The sequence below is a fragment of the Conger conger genome, chromosome 3 (genome assembly GCF_963514075.1).
Source record: "Conger conger chromosome 3, fConCon1.1, whole genome shotgun sequence".
In the NCBI taxonomy this organism is placed as follows: Eukaryota; Metazoa; Chordata; class Actinopteri; order Anguilliformes; family Congridae; genus Conger; species Conger conger.
In genome coordinates, this window is record NC_083762.1 from 12456779 (window position 1) to 12473401 (window position 16623).

Genomic DNA, 16623 nt, shown 5'->3' on the forward strand with positions numbered 1-16623 from the left:
TCCTCCACTGCTGCCCTGTTTGCCAATTTTCAGGCACCGAATGTGGATGGAGATTTAGACAAAGTACATTTTCTCTATGAACACTTATGGTGTGATAATGTAGTTCTGTCTTCAATTTTACATGGAAAATATTTTTTAAATCCTAATTTTGTTTTTGCAGCCAGATTCACCAGAAGGAAGACACACTGGAGGCATATGGTAAATATTGCTTCATAAACGGCCTTCACTACAAAAAACTAAAAATAAGTATCTCCACTAAATCATTTGCAAAATAAGACAAAAAATATTGCTAATAAGCTCAGCCAGTTTGACTCATTCCAATGAGGTATGAATTATCATGCAAAGAGTGACTTTTTTCCTTGAGAATAAAATAAGATCTATACCCTTATTACAAGACTAAAATGCTGGTTAAGATTTATTTGCAGTGTTTAAGGACTCAACACATAGATTTTTAAAACATTGCCATCACCATGGTTTTACCTCTCACTTTGTGTACTTAGCTAATGCAGTGACCTTTACGTTTCTTAGAGTAGCATTTCAGTCTCCAGTCTGAATATAGTCAGTCTGAACATATCAGTCTTTCTTCATTATTGGCTTAGCAGACACTTATCCATGGCAACTTAGGCCTGAATTGCATTTGTGTACATTACCCATTTGCACAGCAGGATATTAACTGATGTTATTCAGCTTAAGTAAGGGTGAACGGGTATTGTTGCTAGGCGAAAAACAGACATGGCTAAATGTGTCACCGCATGTGATCCTTTGTGAGAGGCTCAGCGACCGAACGAGAAACCACGTAAAAAAACAAAATATATGTCAATCTTAGTATCTTAGTCTAATATTTAGACTTAACATCTATTACTTTCTGTGAAAAAAAGTTGACTAGTGAAAATGACAAGTGAAATTTCAGAGAATTTCAGAAGCAAACTGTAACTTGAAACAAGCAAATATTTTCTGCTTCAGGAAAAAAAAGTCTTATTCAAAATGCTAAAAACAGACATTTTTTTTCAGCGTCGAATCATTCGGTGAGTCAGTCAGTCCCAGAGATACACACTGGCGTTGCAGCATGGGGAAGTGGCCTTGGAGGAGGGCAGGGGGGTGGGGACCGTGAGGGGGTGTTGGGCGTGATTTGGATTGGGTTTCCTGGCGCTAATGCGTGCCCGTTTCCACCGGCCCGGCCGGCTCCGTCGTGCGGTAATGGGGACATTTATAGCGTCTGAACTGGCCTGACCCATCTCCACGGGGATGATGTCTTTCGTCCCTCCCCGGGTCAGCTGGGTGGGTCCACAGCGTGGTGAGGCGGCCGTGGCCTCCAGCCTTCATGCCCCTGGCGAGAAGGTTGCCTTGCCCTTTAGCGAGGAGCATCATCGGTTAGTCAGTAAGAAGCCAGCTGCAGTCGGTACATGGGTTGCACAACGTGCTGCAGAACACGCAAGCCTGCGTATGAGTAATGGACACGGCCCTGATAAACTACATCTGCCAAATTACTCTATATTGCTGGTGTGGAATGGTCCAGTCCTCCGCATGCTTGAACGTTTCATAAACGCTGACACAATAATGCCCTACACTGCACTGGAAGAAAAAAAAACCCAAGCATTTTAGTCTCATATTTAGATGTAAAATTGTGTTTCTAACATTCATGTTTTGCTAAAGTAGACTGAAGTATTGTCAATGAGGTGAGACAGTTTGACTCAATTCAAGATTTTCCAATGGGATAAGATAATTTCACATGCCAGGCCAACAAACCTAAAAGAACCTAATATTTTCAATTTAAGATTTCTTTTTAAAGTTTAACAAGAATTTACAAAACTAAAACACTTCAGATTTTTTTGACAAACTGGATTCCGATTAAAACACCATGGGGTGGTTCTGTGTTTCTGCAAGCCCATCAGACTGACATTTGAGGGTCTGGTTAGCGCCTGAAGTGAACGGACCCCTGCATGTGTTCCTTCCTCTCGCTCAGGAGCGCACAGCACTCTGGGACAGATGGCAACGAGGGCCCGGCGATCCAGGAGAAGTGCTACGCTCCTCGCTTCCTGCAGGTGCCCCAGGACCTCATGGTGGAAGAAGGGCGCTTCTGCAGGATTGACTTTAAGGTGGGCGGCTCTCAGAGCGGGAGAGCCCAGGGTTCAGAACATTAAAAGTCCTGCCTTGGGTGTCATAAATGCCAGAAACACCCGTACACTGCAGAACTGGGACCAAAATCACATGGATGTGTGCTATATATATTTCTGCATAAGCTGACCACAGCAGCCCTCTTCACACATAAGAACTTTCTCGTTGAAAGAAGCAGAACACAGAAATAATGGTACACTAGAGGGAAATTGTTGTTCTTCTGGGCACAAATTTCCCAAATTTACCCTGCAAGTACAATAATGTTCAATTTGGGTATTAATAAGTAGTGTTTACAAGCAAAAAAAGGTACAAATGAATTGCTCGGGTTGCAGTTTTGCAGACCTAGAGGGTACCACCCCGATGACAAGCATTGGTACCTTTTTGTCGGCACTTTTACATTCTGAGAGTGTGTCTGGCGGGTTGTTCCACACCCGTGCCCCCTCACACCACGGCTCTGTTTCCCCAGGTGGGGGGCCTGCCCATCCCGGACGTGTCCTGGTACCTGAACGGACAGGCCATCCGGCCCAACGAGTACCACAAGATGCTGGTGTGCGAGAAGGGCCTCCACTCCTTCATCATCGAGGTGGTGACGGTGGACCACGCTGGCGTCTACGAGTGCGTGGCCAAGAACCGCGCCGGGGAGAGCCGCTTCTCAATGCGCCTGGACGTCATCGGTGAGAGAAACCCATACATACACGCAAACGCCACTTCATTTACACGTTTCCCGCTTGGAAAAGCAACTTACGTGTAGGCTTTGCACACCTGCGCAGAGCTAAGCTAACCTCAGTGCGCTTGCGTATTACGCTTCCGGTAAGAGCACATGAATATTTTACTCATAATTGAATTGCTCTGCTCAGTTTTCATTAGCTTCAGAGATGCCACATGAAACACCGTGTCAGCAACTTAGCTGCAGCAGTTACTAGAGACAGGCGATCAGAAACATTCTTCAATAACCTTTTGAAAGGTCTGTGTTCGAGAACACATTCTAGTCACATATTTGTGAACTTGCATGCGTTAAATGTTTAAGAGTGCAGATTATGAAGGGATCCGCAGGCCATCTGTACAGTGAGTCAGGATCACTATGAATTTTTAAAAACATTTTTGCCTCATCTGCCTGTCATTTGGGGGTTCAGGCCTGGTGTTCACCTGCTATTCGTCTTTGTGACGGTCTTCTGTAAAAAAACACTTTGCAAATAAAACAGAACGGAATTGAATGAACTAAATGCTCATCGCAGTCCATGATGAACTCTGACCTTACCCCCTCAGCCCAGGAGATGCTGCGCCCCCCCACCTTCGTACAGAAGATGCAGAACTCTCGGGCCCTGGAGGGGGACACCGTCAGGCTGGAGTGCACGGTGGTGGCCTCCCCTCCCCCCCAGCTCTACTGGAAGAAGGACAAAGAGATGTTCCACATCGACCCAAACAGGATGAGGTGAATATTAATCATCACTTTCTTCGCTGATGCCTGTTGACCTTGTGGAGGAGGTGAAGACTAGTGGTGGAAAATCCAGGTCCAGGATGTAGTATTTTGTCACAATCCCCTGGATTTGCTGATTAGGATAATCTTTCAGGCAAGAGGTAGGAAGAAACACTAGGCTTCTACTTTTTGACTCCTGGACTTTCCCCCTCTGGTGAAGACCATGCACTCTTAGCAGTCCATGGGTTTAGTTCTGGACTACATTTAGTTTTCTATGGAGAATCTCCATTCAAAATTGAATTTGGTCTTGGACTAGGTTTAATCTGTGTTCATGAAATTGGCCCCATATGTGCTGATTGAACTAAAAGGTATGCATTTGCCCTGCGCTGGACTGTTGTGGCCCTCTGGCAGTAGTAACAGAATTGAATGGAATTGTGAAGCAAATACAAAGCAAATTCACTTCAACACATTTTCATAGATTTAGTTTGGCATATGCAGAAACTGGGGATGTGATATGACTGTGGTGTGTACTGGCTTTGACACCTGTGCGTTCCACTGTTCCAGGCTCGTTCTATTGACAAGTAGGCTGCATTTACATTTCTAATACACACAGGAGAAGGTCTGGCAGCTCTATAAATCCACGCAGATAAAAATCTCGGAAATATTCAGGAAGGCGCCAAACGGCGTATTGGTTTACCGTACCTTCAAGTCCCCGATGACTGTGCAGCTTGACGTGAAGGCATCGCCTTTCCTTTTCGAATGCAGAGGAATGCTATTAGTGTCAGGTTTATGAATTCACGAGTGTCCAAGTGGTGTGCAGGTGAGAGTTTATGTTACACTGTTGCTGGAGCGATCCAGGTCTGCTCACAGTGCCAGTGCCAGGGTTCCAATCCTGGGTGTGGCGGATAAATTTGCGGGTGGGTCACGGTCCCAGGGCAGAAGGGCTGTCGCAAGCCAGGGGGTGTGTGTGTGTGAGGGGGGGTGTGTGTGTGGGGGGGGGGGAGAGACACCCGGCATGCAGTTTGCCACCAGCAGTGGCTGGTTGTAAACGGGGCAAACTGCTCTCTCTCCTGCAGCATGTACCAGGACAACACGGGAAGGCTGTGCCTGCTGATCAACAGGGTGGAGAAGGCAGACGCGGGCTGGTACACGCTGTCGGCCATCAACGAGGCCGGCATGTCCAACTGCAACGCCAGGCTGGACGTGGGAAGTAAGCAGACTCCGGGGGAACGCTAACTTACCGTTTGAATGGAAGGTTTTGTCAGAATGTCCTTTCAAAATTCATGAGTATGATCTAGAACTCCATGGCTTTCAGTCACCAGTAGTGAGAACATTCTAGTCACATGTTTGTGATGTCACACCTTAAAGGGTCAATGCATAAACAGAGAATTATTCATATACTTTTCATGCAGAAGAACTGGGCTGGAGGCTACAGAGGAAGAGGGAGTCTATTAGTCAGTGTTGCACCCATGCTTGGCTAATTCAAGGCAGATGCAAACTTAAATGCGTATTGAAATGTTTTCATAAATGAGACCATTTCCCCCTCAAAACAAAAAGAAAATCCATTGTGTTTTGATGCTCTGCTTGCTGTTTTAATGTGACTCCCTGCTGACCTCTGTGCCGGTTTGACAAAGCGAGGGGTTATTTATCTGTTTGTCAAAAGGGACCGCTTCCAGAACCACCTTTGTCCTGTGACGGAGTGGGATGTTTACCGTACTGGCTGTAAATTCCGAAATGTCAGTACCGGTACCCGCTACCGACAACCGGTGGGCACAAATTGAATTAACGGTGTCATTTCAATGTTTGCAGAGGGGGCAAATATTGGGCGTTGGTTCCGGGTAATTCTTGTGAGGTTTTTTTTTTTTGTAAAAAAAAAAAAAAAAGGAAATTGACTCCATTGTTCCGACTGCCACTGTCCCTTGGCTTACGGTGTATCGGTTGCGTCTGTAGTAGTCCAGAGGACTATTAACCACAGAGAAAGGGAAAGGTCCGCGTTGTCCCAAGACACTATCGGTGCCTATTACATTTCGTCCTCGGTTACACCACACACCATCTGTCATGCGAAACAAAGGCAGGGAGTTTAATTAGCTGTCTGTTTACTTGCGCGTAAACCGAACCCCCGGCGGTTTGTCGAACGCTGTGTAAATTTGCGCAGGCCCTTTCGATTACCTCCGCGTTTCTTCCTGCGCTGGAGTAGCAGTCCCCGGTTTATTTGTAATGTAGCGGACGTAATGGCGGCCCACGACCGCGCAGTGCCCTGGCCTGCGCACACAAGGAAAGATAGTCTTTCAAGCCCCATCCCCCCCTCCGAGCTGCGGCCTGTAACTGGATCCAGGCTTAATACGGGCCGCAGCGATGTTGGCTGGGGAACAGGGGCGCCACGCACGGCTCTTACGCAAACTGCTGCCCCGAAGAGCAGCTTCCTTTGTGGGGCTGAATCCGGAGACTTCGGTCTGTGTATGGGACAGTTTGTGTCCCTCAGTGTGGGGCACATTCAAATGTTAGCTGTGTTATAAATGGATGCAGAATCTGCGCTGAAACATGGGCAGGAGTAGCCTTGTTTTAAGATACTCCCAAAAGAGAGTGCCTTTGTTTTCTTGGTAAATACAGCTTGTTTGACCAAATTAAAACTAATGTATTCATAATATTCATTCTGCGCAATATTCAGGCAGTCCGTAGTTCACTGGCATTGCTTTGGCAGTACACATTCCTGTAATAGCATTATACATTCGGTTGTTTCTCAGGGGGGTAAATGTACCCAGAGCAGTCTGTGGAGACTTGTCTCTGTTACTCTTGTATTGCATTTCCTCCTGTAACTGCGCTACTTCTTCTGTTCCCCCAGCTCGGCTGAACAAGGCTGCCCCCGCAGGCAAGCACCTGAAAGTGCGGCCAGCCCTGAGCAGCCTCTCCGTTCTGAGCGCGGAGAGCACCCCAGAGAAGACGGCCCCCCTGTTCGAGAGCGATGAGCTATAGACGCCCCCTCATCCCCACCCCCCCCCCTCCGCTCCCGCCCGTATGCGTGTGCTGCCCTTCACACCTGTCCCACAGGGATCCCAGCTGTTCCCGTCTTCCTGTCCGAGAGGAAGAGGGCGTCGGAGCTGGCGGGAAACCAACACTGCCGTGACCCCCCCAGGACACCCCCGCATTTCTCAAATGCACTTTAGTTTGAGGCTGTCCGTCACCCGCCGCCCCCCCCTCCGCTTCCTGTGCGTATGTTTGTGTTGAAAAGGCCTTCGACCGACGCGTCGGACGCCACAACTCTGGTTTTTGCAGATGTAGCGGTTAGAGGATGACTTGTTAGCCTTTGTTAGAATTTTAAAGTTGTCACCGTCTATGACATGTTTTTACAATACCAAACTGTCTCTAGTGAGAATGTACGTCCCTCCCGGCTTTCTTTCTATAAAAAGCTAATAAAATGATTCTAATATATTAACTATTTATTGGGATGCTGGAACTGAAATGTTTGACCATCTTGGTAAATGCTACCCAGTTTTGCCAGTAAGGAAAGGATTGAACGCCTCCCACCCCACTAGGGAACGATGAGCCCTATGATTTTGAGTGACAGCTGAACTACATTTGTTTGCGTAAATGAAATATGGATGAATGTGTTAAGTCCCCGACAGCATGGGACTGGACATTTTGGGTTTGAAGGGGAAATACCACTGTTAGGATCACCTTTGCCTGTTTAGATCCTGATGCGGTCAACTTCATATGCATACTTTATAGTTAATTTCTTTGATTTCCTATAGAGTTCATTTCTGGTGTGGTTTGTCCTTTTCACAAATTTATTCAGCTTAAATCGACTGGGTTATTTGTCCCATTTATTTGCATTTCTTGTTACAAAAACAGTATTCTTGTCAATAAAAAAAAAAGAAAAAAAAGTTAAACACATTCTGACTTGATATATGTGTATACATAGTGGAAGGTTGTCTGTTGTAACCTGCCTGTTGGTATAGACTGCTGGTTCAGCTAGACTGGCAGAGGTTGACGATGCACTCAATGACCACATGACTGTCAAGGGTGAAACCAACGATTACCGAAATAGTTCCTTTGAATTTCGACCTTGGAAACAGGGACAATGTCACCTCCTCCCTGTCCAGGGTCACTCCGGCAGAGCCACCAGGATGTCAACCGAGAGCTTCAAAAACACACAGGTCTGTAACTCAACTCACTTTGTCCAATTAAGGCCACCCCTTCGCATTTAACCGGCCATTCTGAGGAAGTGCTTCATACAGTAGGGGACTGTACCATTTCGGTGTGTGTGTGTGGGGGGGGGATAGTTCCTTTACACATTCAAAACAACAATTCATGTACATACAAAAAAAAGGACAAAATTGAAAAGAACTCTGGTTTTAAGATGGCTTCCATCGCCTCACTCTAACATTGTAGTCAAGTCACCCAGATGGAAAGAGAGACAGTCCTTTATCTGTAGGGAGAGTTATATAATGTTGTTGGTTCTTCTACTGTTCGGTTAGTAATGCCTGTCGGCAGACTTCCCACCCAACCGCAGTCCTCACAGAGGGAAACGCCTTCAGCGGGGGCCGACCAATCAGATCTCCACATCGCTCTCTTTGTCATTGTCGTGGTCACCATCGTAGAATTCATTGGCTGCCTCCGGCCTGTTGACATGAATCAAGAGGACAGCATTTATCATCTGGTTAATGATGTTTTTTTTAATACAGGGTTGGCAGGGTTGTAATATGGTAAGAGGATCATGACAGAAACTGCCTGAGGCATCATAAACTGATGGATGGAAAATGGCCACTGTTTAATGGTGGAGGTTCCCATTCAGAAAGGAGACCCTTCTTTGTTGCAGTAGCAACTGAAGCTACAATACCCAACCCTTTCACTTCTTGTGCTAAACGGGTAACAGCTGGCATGCTTAAAAAGAAACAAAACCATAAACCACACAACCATTTTTTATGTAGTTTTTCATAAACGGTTCACGACTTGCATGTTAGATAGTCGGATAGTAAGTTTGATGACACTATATTGCATTTAGCCCACTTGAGATCATCATTTAATGAAGTATTAGGGCATGAGAGTGCTGAGAAGCTCTTGCAGCCATGACTGTATTCATGAAAAGCACCTGGCTGTGCTGTATTGCGATTAAAAAACTGTTACAACATACAGAAACAATATTTTCTATTTTGTAACATTATTAGTAAGTAATGGTTTGTGAGTGGGGTGATACTGTAGCCTAGTGGTTAAGCTACATGACTAGGACCTAGAAGGTTGGTGGCCCAGGCCCTGGCATAGCCACGATTAGATCCACACAGCTTTTGGGCCCTTGGGCAAGGCCCTTAACCACACACTGCCCCAGGGGAGATATGTCCTGGCTTAGACAAATCAATCGTTAGTCGCTTTGGATAAAAGCGTCAGCTAAACAACTCATTATTATTAATTATGATATGTAGAACGTTGTCTCATGGAAACAGCCCATTTAAAGCCCCAGCTGTGGGGTACAGCAGCGGCCCTGCGGGGCACGGGGCGTGGGGCGCGGGGCGGGGGGCGCGGGGCGTGGGGCGCGGCAGGCGCACCTGGAGTAGTTATCCTCCGAGCCTCTCTCGTCAGGATCGGCCTCGTCCGCGCGCTCGTAGCTCAGCAGGTCTGAGGGAACGTCGTGGATCTGCACGCTGGGAGCATGGTTCAGCATCTTCAGGTTCTCAAACACCGTGGAGCGGATCTGCTCCAGGTACTGAGGGGCACAGAGGACAGGTCGGTGGTCAGAGGGCAGAGGTCAGAGGGCAGAGGATGAGCTAAAGGGACAGAGCCGGGCCCACAGGCCCCACTGACCTGTCGGGAGTTCTGGTTCTCTATCCTGGTGCTGACGTCTGGGTGGAGCGTGAAGTCTGGGGCAAAATACTCAAAATACTCTGAGAAAGGGAGAGAGAGAAAAAAAAAGGAGAGGGGAGAGGAGGAGAAGAGGGGGGCAGAGGAAAAGAGGAGGGTGGGGAGATGGGGACAGGGTAAAAATGCAGTACAGGTGGAGACAGTGCACAGCAGGTAGAGTGAATGAACAGGAGGGAGAAAGGAGAGAGTAGAGTGAGAACGGACCAAACAGTATATCTCACACACACACACACACACACACACAGTGTAGGCAGCCCATTCTGTGCTTCGTTGCGACTAAAAAAGCATGGTCACACTCACCACTATAAGGCAGTTCATCGCTGATGGACTCTTCTACTAGCAGAGAGGTCTCGTAGGTCCTGAGATTGAAAATGCACAGCACAGTTCAGAGACACTCTGCACTTCAACCCATTTCAAATGTCACTACCACTCAGGTGGGAAAGACGAGCCAGGAAAAATATACAATAAAAAAATACTAAATCTGAAAATATAGAAAGTTGAACTGAATGTTCAATATTGTTAACAGCAGCATTTCAGAGGATTAGACCTATAAATGAGACACAATCAGTTGGTTTCTAACTAGGTGATTCATTTTAAAAAAATGCCACAGTACAATAGCCTCACTCAATCAGTCCACGCCCCTTTAGATTACAAGTGCAGTGTTCTATTCAAACCTTAACTGCACGAATGACTAGGTCACCACTGCCCTAGAAATTAGAGAGCGTATCACTATCAGACCTGCCTCAAATACATAATGCTTTCGGATTCAAATACTGAGCTCATCTGGTGTATTGGATCCTACAAAAAACTCCCAGATAGAGCAAACCCCGCCTTCTGGTCCTCTTGGTTGGCTTAATTGCACCAGGCAAGATCATTCAAGAGTAGAAAAGTATATTAAATCCAGAACAATTATGTATTTGACCCAAGTATGATCACTATGGTCCATAACAATGGTGAAACATCTGTCTGTGTACAACCCATCACCCAAGTCACTACTGTACACAACAGCAGTGACATCATTACTACCGCCCTGTCACTACTGCCCATAATAGTGATGCTATTTTCCATTACTGCTGGGAACAGTAATAGCAGACTAGCGTTTGACCTTCCCAGCACAGCGATGACATCACGCCGGTGTTGCTAACGGCGACAACAGGCCGTGACAGGGCACACCCACCAGCATCGGGCCACGTTGCGCACGGTGTACCCTCCTCCTCCCAGAACCAGCAGGGGGATCTTGAAGCTCTTCACAAACTCCACACACTCCCTGGAGAGAGAGAGCAGGGGACCCATTACATCACCTCAGACCACTCTGACCACTGGGTCTAATTCAATATGTCCTTTCATCTTTAAGGTAGAGTTAAGTGCACCTCAATTTTGAACACTAAATCACAACTCTAGAGCACATTTAAGTGCATCAAAGTATAACCATTTAATTTATAGCAGGAGTGTACGACCATTCTGTAGGCCTAAAAAATGACTGGTGTTACACTTGAGATATACCCTGGTCAAATAAATGATAATAATTTGTTATTTAGCTGATGCTTTTATCCAAAGGGATTTACAGTTGATTAGACAAAGTAATTAAATAAATAAATTAGTTATATGATTACATGAAACGTACCGAAGCAAAAAAGGTTTATAAAGCCTCCTGGCAGGCATTGCGGCTCTCTATCGCCCCCCTGGTTAAATGCTGACACTGCAGGCCAGACCACAGACGTTTCTTCTTTTTTTCCTCAAACTTGCAGGTTTACGTAATCTCCAGCAGGTGGCAGCGTAAGTTCACAATGATAGTTTCTCCTGGTTTGCTCAGACACTCACCCGTGGCCTCTAATGCTGAGGTTAAAGCAGCCCAGTCTGTCGCAGCCCAGGGAGTCGGCACCACACTGGAGGAGCAGCAGAGCAGAGTTACAACCATAACCACCGTGATAAAACAGAGCTAACGGCTAGCACATCAGCAGGGGTCTCACCTGGAGAACGATGCAGGTAGGCTGGTAGAAGTCCACCACTTGCTTGATGACAGGCTGGAACAGTTGTCTGTAACCTGAAAGAAGAAAGAAGAGACAGACCATGTCAGCATACACAGAATAAACTGCATTCATGAAATCATACAGTAATGAATTCAGCCCTAATGCTGGTCAATGGCTGGAGTCCTGTCCATGGTCCACAAAGGTTTCTGGATTTACTCAACCTAAAGGTTACCAAATAATTCATGTATTTTCTCCTGACCAAACTTTTATTTAATTTCAATTTTAAAACATCGTTTTTGTGATTAATAGTATATATATACTCAGCATTAGGTATGAACTCATAAACTGCGAGTAATTTATTGGATTTGGTCTTCAAAGCACATTTAACTTGCAAGCTGTTCTGTAATTCTGTAATTCAGCAAATACGTAATACAATAACTACTGGATCAGTGTAGTCCAATCTTAGGTGTGGTTGTTTTAGCCCAGCACCAGGACACCTGATTAAACTAATTACGTAATGAATTCAGTGAAGAGCTTGAGACATAGAATCAAGTGTCTTAATGCAGGGCTATAACAAAAGCCTGCAGCCAACCCTGGTCCTTTTTGGATAAGACTGGACAGCCCAGCATGAGATGACTTGATCGATATTTACTGAGACGTGTGGCTCTCAGAGACAGAGTGGCAGGGCATTGTATGAGGATTAAGCTGGGGAATGAAGGGCAGGAGAGGGCACTCACTCTGGTCATCAATCCCATCACGGAGCGGCACGTTGAGGCAGTAATACCGACCGCTCTCCGCCCCCACCTCGTACATGTCACCTGGAGAGAATAACACACGCACACACACGCACACACAGACGCACGCACGGACAGACACACGCAGATGCACACACACATGGCACAGTCACTGACAGCCCTCAAAGACTTGCTTGCTTGCTTGCTTGCTTATTCTGCTCCTAGTCGCACGTCACCTTACCTGTCCCGGGGAAAAAGTAGTTCCCGTACTTGTGGAAGGACACGGTCATGACGCGGTCTGTCAGATAGAAGGCTTCTTGCACCCCGTCGCCGTGGTGAATGTCGATGTCGATGTACAGCACGCGGGGGTGGTATCTGCGAGACACACAGGAACGTGCATTACTCCCTCCCTGTCAATAAACGCCTGCGCATTCACTAACCCAGAGAAACCTCTCATCTTCTGTAAGGTCAGGGAAAATATGCCGTGAAGATCCTTTCACCCACTGGCTTCTGTCCCGACATCATCGACAGCCCATCAATAACAAGGCCGAATAAATTCACCGTTTGTGGTAGAATTAGAGCAGACAGAAACATCAATAAGCCTGGGGTTTGAGCCCAATCTCATGGTTCATTTCATTCCGTCTACACTCCAGACTCTTCTACAGTAAATTCTGTGTTCAATAGACCTCGCTCACAGATGTCATCTCCAATCGTCACCCAGTGTGAAGGTTGAAAATGTGTGGAGGACTTGACCAGTTAAACATGGTTTCACTGTAGAGAAACATTTTCTTCTCCCGTAAGATTTTTTTTTCCAACCACAAGAATTAAACAGATGTAATAAAATGACAGAAAATCATTGTGTACTTACTTCAACAGTTCCAGTATACTGATGACAATGTCATTCACATAGCAAAATCCAGAGGCCTAAGGAGAAATGTGAAAATACAAGTCATGATGTCATTTTTCTCAGTTAAACAGAGTAAATATACAACAAAGCCTTTGATAACAGAAAACCAGCAACGCAGTAATTCCATGACATGTTTATTATTGGAGTGGAGCGGTTACCTCAAATTTTTTGGCGTGATGGAGACCTCCAGCCCAGTTGATGGCAATGTCACATATCTGTCAGGAGAAAACATTCTTCTATCATTTTCACACTATTAACACTGAAAACGCAAAAACATCAGCTATTTCTGTCAGCTTGATGACAAAAGGTTTTTAAATACTTTGATAACATTCCCAGTTAGATTAAGAATAAGTTAAAATTAAAACATAGGTGAGGTATATAGAGAAGACACAAAGAAAATATATACGTTTTAGTAGACCAGAGCACCAACTTATGTTCTGTTTTGATGAACTCTAGAGCAGTGTGTGTGTGTGTGTGTGTATATAGGTGTGTGCGGTGAGTGATTGTGCGTGTGTGAGTGTGTGTGTGCGCATGTCTGTGTGCCTCAGAGGGGCCTACCTTGTGGTTTAATTGTGTTGCTCCCTGTAGTGAGGCTCCGGTATACCTGGAGCAGAACTCAAACAGGCCAGGAAACACAGGGCTTGGAGAGGACAAGAATCAATTAATGTTTAAAGCACACAGACAGAAAAGGACCACACTCATCTGTCACAACAGGCTACAGTGAGCCAAGAAGAAGATGATGTGCCATTGACATTTCACTGAACTGAAGCACAAAGCAAGGACAGACTGTTTCACTTCTAATTCATGCCAGACATGTGAACCATTATCTCTGCTCTTATTTCCTTTTATATTGGATTCCTTTGGTTGGTTTTATTTTAGAATAAGAATCAGAATCACTTTAATCGCCAAGTAGTTTTCACATACAAGGAATTTTCTGTGGTTAGTGGGTGCATGCAGACAACATAAAGATACTAATACTAAAAATAGAAACATCGATATAAAATAAAGTGGAATGTAAATATAAATAAAAAATGAAAATATATTTATTTATTTTTATCTCGACACTATTGCAAATGATGGACGATTGCGAACAGTGACACTGTTTCACTACTTGTATATAGTGCAAAGTCAGTCATTCTTACCAGTCATCGCCTACATTGAAGGTGTTGAGGCTCTTCGTGAAGCCCTGCATGTTGTTAGGGCTGACCTTCTGCAGGAAGTCTATGTAATCCTCAGAGTGGAACCGACACATGTCATGCTGGGACGCTTTGTATGGCTTGAACACCTAAAAAAAAAACAGGGTCACAGAGATACCATAGGATACATGTGAGATCTGTCATGGGATGAAACAACAGTCCACAAAGGCTGATTTCTGATGCTTAAATACTAACTAAATATAAAGTCATTTGAAATACCTTGATCAAAAAAAAGGGGCCAGTGATGTAAATCTATGAAAATTAAGGTACATAGCAACCTGTTGAATTCACAGTGAAAACATAGACTACAATAATAGTTAAAGCTTTAAAGTTGAGTCTGTCTGAATGCCTATAAACAGCCAATCATTTAAACTGTGAATTCTTTCCAAAGGTTTTAACATTGTTTTCAGTGAAAGGTTATCAGTCACTGGGCCAGCTATCATTATATTTACATTCAACAGAATAGCCTGGAAAACTAGAACTCTGGCCACAATTTAAATATAAATGAATCATACCATCATCTTTTTATAGAGGCCATAGTGCAGAACAAGACTATGCGTTAGGGAGAGCCGATGAGGTTTCATTGGGTGTCCCGCACCTTTGAGGGGGGAAAAGAAAAGTCACAATTACAGTTACACCGCTTCCCAGCTAGCCATCTTCAGACAACAACGCAAATTTAATTAATATTATTGGAATTTACATTGGGTTTTTACATTCGATAAATACATTTACGATAATCGAATCTTAAATATTTTATGCACCATCTACAGTACATCTACAGTATGCATAGCCAGCCAATTAGATCATTTCAAACACAAACCCATGTCTCGATTAACAATTTCCAAGCGAGATTGCTAAAATAATTTATGCAACACAGTAAACGAATCACATTTTCATACTCTACATTCAATTGGGAAAATAAATTAATTCAGAATATACAGAATCATATTTCAATGTCTGAACTGAATATTTATCACACCTAATTATTGATTAACTCCATTCGAAAGTAAGCGTTATCAAAAGCTGATTAGCTAATTAGCTAAACTGCATTTTGCTTTGAAATTCGGGGTTATAAGATTTTGCTGTAACGTTAGTACCAAGAAGAATTAAACAGATGATGGACACTGCGCATGAAAAATATATGCTGCTCGCTAGCTGCGGAGTTTGCTAACATTAAAGTTATTAGACTGAAACAGTCAAATGAAAGGAGAAAGCTATCGTTGGCTAGCCCGCTAACACAAGACTCATTTTACCATAATGAAAGTTCCCCACGTCCGGGTCATAAAAATATGCTGTTCTATTCGTCATTGTACCGAAAACTGTATATAACCTAGTGGACTACAAAAATGTTTCTCACGCTTAATCTAAAAAATATCAGATAATCGGTGATTTTGTATAAATGAATTTCCTTCATTTAGCTAACACCATAGCCGCCATTGTAAACACAGAATAAAGCGAATAAACGTCATCAGAAGTCGACACGAATCTGAGGATTGTAATGACGTTTTCGGTGTGTAGGTTCGGTTTAAAGTGGAAGTGTCCTTTTTTCGTCTTGAAATAAATGTAAAATCGTAGGCCTACTTAAAACTCACGAAACAAGACCGATATGTAGGCTATTTCAAAGCACGAATTATTCATCCATATGAATCCTACAACCAGCATCGTATTTATTTATAAAGTTGGTCATGTATTGTGTGTCATTCCTCGACAAATCGGCTATTGAAGCATAGACAAATTATATATTAATGCATATTTGTATAAAATCAAGCTATGTTTCCAGTTATCTGGTAGTTAATGTCGGTTCTGAATGGAACAATGTAAAATATGGCACATGCCATTTTTTATCGGCCATTATTCTATTAAATGGCGTATACCTACAGTACTTTGTGTTTTCATCTCGCATGCTCCATGTAAATGATAATGGTCAGCATTTACATGGCGCCTTTATTCCAAGCGCTGTACAATTGATGCTTCTCATTCACGCTTTCACACACCCACGTCGATAGGCTGCCATACAAGGCACCAACCAGCTCGTCAGGAGGAATTGGGGGATAGGGCGGGATCGAACCGGCACCCTCCGACTGTTCTTACCTGAGCCGATGCCGCCCACATTCTAAACAAAGCCAATGTGTTTCTTAAATTGCAAATATTCTAGTGAACCTAAACTTTATTTTTAAGAATTTTTTTTTTTTTTTTTTTTTTTAAGAACATAAGTAATGGAGAGGGTTTTAGCTTTTAATAATTGAATAAATGCCCCAAAGCGTACAAATCGAAATATTTTTCACTACTGCTTATTTTGTTGAAACATCTTGGCTATTTGAATTGCGTCTCATTTATGTTGCCCCATCCAAATTTGACTACACGTATTAAAGGCTAATCTCACTCAGGTCATAGTCGCGCAACGGGACTGGGTTATTTTCCCTTTAAATAA

General features: G+C 44.2%; 2 protein-coding genes across 6 annotated transcripts in view; one reads left to right on the top strand and one right to left on the bottom strand.

Annotated features, from left to right (window-relative positions):
• The window catches only part of myot (myotilin), a 28532-nt gene extending 21100 nt beyond the window's left edge, over window positions 1-7432 (top strand). For 2 of the 5 annotated variants that reach the window (XM_061234200.1, XM_061234199.1), the window contains 6 exons: window positions 161-198; window positions 1964-2096; window positions 2582-2789; window positions 3382-3547; window positions 4609-4742; window positions 6375-7429. In XM_061234200.1, the coding sequence (XP_061090184.1) occupies window positions 161-198; window positions 1964-2096; window positions 2582-2789; window positions 3382-3547; window positions 4609-4742; window positions 6375-6505 (810 nt within the window). In that variant the 3' untranslated portion in view covers window positions 6506-7429. Of the gene's footprint in view, window positions 1-160; window positions 199-1963; window positions 2097-2581; window positions 2790-3381; window positions 3548-4608; window positions 4743-6374 lie in introns of all 5 variants that reach the window. The other 3 variants (XM_061234198.1, XM_061234196.1, XM_061234195.1) reach the window with 3 other exon arrangements.
• hdac3 (histone deacetylase 3) lies at window positions 7327-15642 on the bottom strand. The gene is made up of 15 exons (XM_061234201.1): window positions 15446-15642; window positions 14708-14790; window positions 14139-14281; window positions 13555-13636; window positions 13155-13211; window positions 12958-13013; window positions 12331-12464; window positions 12093-12173; window positions 11356-11429; window positions 11207-11271; window positions 10563-10652; window positions 9686-9744; window positions 9329-9408; window positions 9073-9230; window positions 7327-8151 (listed from the first exon to the last, which is right to left on the bottom strand). The coding sequence occupies exons 1-15, from the start codon at window positions 15498-15500 to the stop codon at window positions 8082-8084; spliced, it is 1287 nt and encodes a 428-aa protein (XP_061090185.1). The 5' UTR covers window positions 15501-15642; the 3' UTR covers window positions 7327-8081.
• Window positions 15643-16623: the final 981 nt, after the last annotated feature.

Excerpts from the sequence above, each read along its gene's own strand:
- hdac3 (XM_061234201.1), bottom strand. The coding sequence starts at position 15,500 with ATGACGAATAGAACAGCATATTTTTATGACCCGGACGTGGGGAACTTT. Across the intron at positions 12,465-12,957 it reads AGTATACTGGAACTGTTGAA|ATACCACCCCCGCGTGCTGT; the intron begins GTAAGTACACAA and ends TGTGTCTCGCAG. Across the intron at positions 9,745-10,562 it reads CGCAACGTGGCCCGATGCTG|GACCTACGAGACCTCTCTGC; the intron begins GTGGGTGTGCCC and ends TTTCAATCTCAG.